Below are 6,092 nucleotides of genomic sequence, written 5' to 3' on the forward strand. Positions count from 1 at the left end.
TCATTTTTCACTAATCTTTATTTTTCGTCTTTTTCCTGTATTTTTTGGAGAAAAAGTATCTGACTTGAGCATCGAAAAATCTGATCCGAGGATTTTTTTCTCTGATTTCTAATCTCTAACGACTTGTAGACTTCCGGACAAGATCGTTCACTTATTGGTCAACATGCATACCACCACACGGAGCAGAGGCTGGACAACGACTACTACTACTGCTGTAGCCACAACAACAGCATAAAGAGGGCGAAAAAGAAAGGGATATGGGATCATATGTGGGATGTGTGGAGCACGTGTGGTCACGTAGGTGGGGACGACGCAGGGGCACGAGGCCATCAGTGCGCGCAGTGGGCACGTTTCAGCTGGCCGCATGCATGAGCTCGCTGGTTGCTGATATGAAAATGGAGCAATTGCTGGTCCTCTGTTTCCATCGAGAAAGAAAGAGCAGCAGCAGCGATTATTCCTTTGGAATTGTGTAAGCCAAAACAAATGCAACGGGGTGTGAATTTCAAAGTTACTTCTCCCTCTCATAATGAGGCTCCTTCATTAGGGTCGGCAAATACCTAATGCCTGTCAACAATGGCCGGATAAAGTGAAAACTGAGAGGACATTGTTATTCTTATCATCCTTAATCATTGTTACATGGCGATAATCTTTTTTTATAGATATAATTAAGCAAAGTTGTTGATTGGCGTGGGGTAGGTGGAGAGAATGGCATCGATTCCAGCTCCTTTTTATGATGCAGCAGTCCATCTTATGATTCCATGAAATGCTCGTATGGAAATGGCTAACTTATACTTAAAACAAACGTCTGCGAGATGAGAAGGCGACATCAGACGGTAACTTGAATCTTTGCCTCGACAACGATTAATTACACACTAAACCTTAATTAATAAATAAAGAATAAAAAAAATCTTGGAATAAAAGAATTTATTAATTGAAATCGATTTTTAATCATATAGTATGATTGGCACCTTGCTGAGTTAGTCCAGTTGGTTTACTAGATTTTGCTAATAAAATATTCTGGCAGATAGAATTTATATGGATTCTTTCAGGTGATCTAACAAATCCTTCATCATTAATTTGTTTGTTGACATGATTGTTCTTCGCAGCTTCAATTTTTCCTCCATGAATAGTGGCCGATCGAGTCTTTCCTCAACTACTGGATTAATTAGCAAGAGACGGGAGACTTTCCAGCTAATTCCAATAAGGAGTTCGGTTATTTTTGTTCTATAAAGTAGTGGAATACCGACCCCTCCCCACTCCAGCAATAGTATGTATCCTTGTTATACATCAAAGATTCAGTGAGAGGCAAGCCATGTCCATGCTCAAATTCTCAGTAGAATTCCTACTCATCCTCCTGACTGTGGCCCTCTTTCTCTCTGTTAAACTCGTCAAATGGAAGAGAAAGCAGCTAAAGCTCCCACCTGGTCGACAAGGATGGCCTTTCGTCGGCGAAACCTTCGGATATCTCAAGCCTCATCCGGCTACTTCTGTCGGCCACTTCATGGAGCAACATGTGTCGAGGTATTAATTGCTTGCTAATCCGAGTTCCTGAATCGTAAAGTGAATGCAGCTAGCTGATGGCGAGGCGTGCGCTGAGGTTCCAGGTACGGGAAGATCTACCGGTCGAATCTCTTCGGCGAGCCGACGATCGTGTCGGCGGACGCAGGGCTGAACAGGTTCATACTGCAGAACGAGGGGAAGCTGTTCGAGTGCAGCTACCCTAGCAGCATCGGCGGCATCCTGGGAAAGTGGTCCATGCTGGTTCTAGTCGGCGACATGCATGCGAATTATCTCCTCAACTTCATGAGCAGCGTCAGGCTTCGATCGCACCTCTTGCCGGAGGTCGAGCGCCACTCCCTTCTCGTGCTTCGCTCTTGGATTCACGGCTCCCCTTTTTCAGCACTAGAAGAGGCTAAAAGGGTACTTATCATCTCTCTGTTTGTCCTTCTTTAACATGAATTGATTGGGTTTTATCTTCAGTTCACCTTCAATTTGATGGTCAAAAATATTATGAGCATGGAGCCATACGAAGCAAAGACAGAGAAGCTGAGATTGGAGTACATAACCTTCATGAAAGGAGTCATTTCGGCACCTCTGAATTTCCCGGGGACTCCATACTGGAAGGCCTTGAAGGCATGCATATCATCATCCATTGCCATGATCACCTGTTTTTAAAATTGCTAACACATTATCATAAATTAATTAATTTTTTTATAATTAATACATGGAAAGCTACGGTGACCTACTTATAATTAGACAGGATTGTGATGATTCAATGTGAGGTATATCTTTCATTTCCTTGGAAGCTAACAAGTCGATGGTCACTTTCATTGGCAGATCGGCCATACTGTGTATTAATTTTTCATCATTGTACCAGTTTGTTTTCCTTGACAAAAATAGTAGCAGCTCTCTTTGATTTGCAGTCGCGATCAAACATCCTCAATGTGATTGAACAAAAAATGCAAGAAAGGATGGAAGAGATGAGAGAGCAAGAGAGGGATGAGGAAGTGGATGATGATCTCCTTAGTTGGGTTCTAAAGCACTCAAAGTTGTCAAAAGAGCAGATCCTCGACCTTTTGCTCAGCCTACTCTTTGCAAGCCATGAAACCTCATCAGTCGCCTTGGCTTTAGCCATATTCTTCTTGGAGAGTTGCCCCAAAGCTGTTCAAAGACTCCAGGTAATTAATTAAGGAGCCATCAAATGATATATAATATAAAAATGTCTGTCTTATTACTTGTATAATAGTTTTATATGCCTAAATGTTGCTAGGAGGAGCACAAAGAAATACAACGCAAGAAGCTACAGAGAGCAGAATCTAGTTTAAATTGGGAAGACTACAAAGAGATGGAATTCACTCAATGCGTAAGCTCTTTCAGTAACCAAACTTCATTAATAGTCTTCTCCTTTGAGCTAATTTTGTTCATAAATGAAGGTGATAAATGAGACCCTACGACTGGGCAATGTTGTAAGGTTCGTGCATAGAAAAGTTCTTCAAGATGTAGAATATAAAGGTACGGCATCTAGAGAGATTTACTCGATTAGTTAATGTTCATGCATCAGTTGATGAGAGTAATTAACAAGTGTGCTGTTCACTTGAAAATTAAGGGTACAAGATTCCATGTGGATGGAAAATTCTACCTGTTTTCGCTACAGTTCATTTGGATGCTTCTCTGTATGATGATCCTCACCAATTCAACCCATGGAGGTGGCAAGTGAGTCCTAATTAATCTAGTTTATTGTCATTGTTTAAGGAATGGATTTTTTTGATGTTATGCTCTAAACTGTAATCAGCTTTTTGAGAGAATAATTAAAAGGAAGTTATTGGATCTTAAGATTAGAATATATAGATGCGGTACACGTTTGCGAAGATGGCACACCACTGACAACCAAGTGCTTAATCCCTGTCCTAAGCGACGACGTCCGCAAGACAATTTTTCCCAAGCGTCGTTATCCTTGTGCTTGGCACTTATCAGTCTATCTAACAAACAATGCGACGAACACTTTGCGTGCAGAAGAATGGCGTGACATCGGCGACGACGAACAACTTCATGCCTTACGGCGGCGGCCCCCGTCTATGCGCGGGCTCGGAGCTGGCGAAGCTGGAGCTGGCGGTCTTCTTGCACCACCTCCTGTTGAGCTACAGGTGGGAATTGGCCGAGCCGGATCAGCCGCTTGCATTCCCCTTCATCGAATTCCCGAGAGGACTCCCTATAAAAGTCTACCCCATCTGAGGATTCCAATGAAAAACGAATTTACTGGGACAAAATATATACTCAAAACTAATGTAAATTCGGGGCTGGCCATTGCTGATGAATGCAGACAAGTGAGGCTTCAACATTTGGGGAAATGATTATTGTTGTTAATTAATCTGATATTTTGTGTGTATTGTGTAAATAGGCGTAGGCGGATGAAGATGATACAGAGTGTTAAACAAAAATTATGTTGAAAAAAAAACATATATGGCTAATGTATTGATGAACTCCTGGGTAGCAAAAAAAGTTTCTTCAACTAAATCTTAACCTTAACATGCATGATGGTCGGACACAGGTATGTTTTCTTTTCCAAATGCATAAGGCTCTTTGATCAGTTTAATTAATCCTCTGTTTACACGAACAGAGGTGAGATGTGAGAAGAAGAGAGAGGATAATGAAAGGGTGAAGAGAGGAAGAATTCTTTGATTTTATGTTTACCCAACGATTAGACAAGGGAGAGGAATCCCTCTCAAATATCCCCATTGGAGGGGATGTTTGAGAGGTATTTAGAAATCATCGGCTTAGTGAAATATTTAATTATGAGTTTTGGAATATTCGAAGGATGAGGTATTCGATGTGAAAATAAGGAGCATAAATTTTGAGAGAAATATCTCCTACACAGTATTCTTAGTGCGTCGTTGGAAGTTATACTTGATAATCTTGATTATTCATCTAAAGTTATCAACGAAAATTATGTTTGATTTAGGTAATCGATGATTCTCGAGTAATGTTTTATGTATGACGCATCAGGAAAAGGGGCATGCAATCCGGAATTAAAAAACTTAGGGTGCGTTTAGTTTATACATGTTTCATTTTCATTTTCTAGAAAACATGCGTTTTCTAGAAAATAGAAAATGACTTTTACTCATTCTCTATTTTTTCAGAAAATATTATCTATTTATTTTAGAAAAACAGACATGGACAATGTAAATCAAACACCATTTTTCAAAAACGTGCATTTTTCAAAAAATGGAAATAAAAAATGTACAAACCAAACGTACCCTTAGGTTTTTCTTGATTTCGAGATTAACTAATTTTTTTTACTAAAAGTACCTACCTTTCTATAAGAGAAAAACATGAAAATTAAATAAAAAACTTTAAAAAATAAAAAAGACATAAAAATTAAAAACATTAAAAAATATGGTTGGTTTTGTAAATGAGGTAATACAGTAAAATATTAAACTAGTTTATTCATTAAACTATCAAACAAATAAGTTTTTATTGTATTACCTAGGTTGAATAAAATAATATTTTGATTATGTTTTATTCTTCATAATTTTGATTATGTGATTACCTTATAATCATATAATCAAAATCATATAGGATAATTTGAACTAAACGCATAGTCTCTTGCGACCATCTTCATCATCTCCTTTTAACGGGTTGCTTGGGACGTTAACTATATATGCTGTGAACTCTCAAATTGCTTGAGAAAAGACATGGCCAATTGTTTATCCACATTGCAGCCACCCACGCAATTGTAAAAGTGAATGTTTATTTTTTGGTATTGCTCGCAACCTTCTTCTTCTCCTCCCGCCTACTCTCGACTTGCTCTTTATCTTGTTTTCATCTTCCACGCATTTCATTGTCATCTTCTTTTTATCACTAGGTCATCCATCACAATAAGAAAATAGAGTTTCAGAAATGAAAATTCCGTCTTTAAAAATTATTTTTCCATCTCTTGATAATATTTGAGACGAAATATTTCATCTCAAAAATCCATTAGTGAAACTCTAGTGACTAATTTTGAGATAAAAATATTCCGTCTCTAATTTTAAAAATAAGTTAAAAAATTATCTATGAATCTATTTTTAATTTAACTAAATAAAATTAATTTCAAATATTTTTTTTCTAATTTAATTTTAAATCTGTGTTAGTTTCTCTTTCTATTTATAAATCCACTAGAAATTTATTTTCAAATTTAACATTAATTTTATTTATATTTCATATTTATATATTATTTTACCATAAACAATCACAAATTTCAAAAGTATTAAAAATAACTAATTCCTAAATCCAAAAGTATAATATAATTACCATTGAGATAAATAAATATTCACATCGTCTTCATATAAAAGTAATCACACATTACGATTCAATTTTCTTTTCTTTTTAATAATTTTCCCTACTATCTTCTTGCTAGTAGCATGAATGTCTTTAATTTCTTATGATAATTCTTTATTCTTCTAATTAGATTAAATATGTTGAAACTTTAATTGTTTGATCTTCTAAAATGTCAATCCCGTTAAAATCCATACACCCTCCCCTTATATGAGTCACTCATCACATCATATCATTGTAGTAAATATATCACCCTCTATTAAATTTGTCACCCATTA

At 37.0% G+C, this 6,092-nt stretch overlaps 1 protein-coding gene across 2 annotated transcripts; it reads left to right on the plus strand.

Moving 5' to 3' along the window:
- The first annotated feature begins 1,077 nt into the window (after positions 1 to 1,077).
- On the plus strand, positions 1,078 to 3,868 carry LOC122032511 (cytochrome P450 90B2-like). 2 transcript variants are annotated; one of them, XM_042591809.1, is made up of 8 exons: positions 1,078 to 1,521; positions 1,605 to 1,920; positions 1,981 to 2,133; positions 2,424 to 2,678; positions 2,771 to 2,863; positions 2,934 to 3,012; positions 3,107 to 3,213; positions 3,517 to 3,868. In XM_042591809.1, exons 1-8 carry the CDS (start codon positions 1,313 to 1,315, stop codon positions 3,730 to 3,732), a joined length of 1,428 nt encoding a protein of 475 aa, XP_042447743.1. In that variant the 5' UTR covers positions 1,078 to 1,312; the 3' UTR covers positions 3,733 to 3,868. The 2 variants fall into 2 exon arrangements, with proteins under 2 accessions (XP_042447743.1, XP_042447742.1); XM_042591808.1 differs by having other exon boundaries at positions 1,079 to 1,521; positions 3,514 to 3,868.
- Positions 3,869 to 6,092: the final 2,224 nt, after the last annotated feature.

Source organism: Zingiber officinale, chromosome 11A (assembly GCF_018446385.1).
Source record: "Zingiber officinale cultivar Zhangliang chromosome 11A, Zo_v1.1, whole genome shotgun sequence".
In the NCBI taxonomy this organism is placed as follows: Eukaryota; Viridiplantae; Streptophyta; class Magnoliopsida; order Zingiberales; family Zingiberaceae; genus Zingiber; species Zingiber officinale.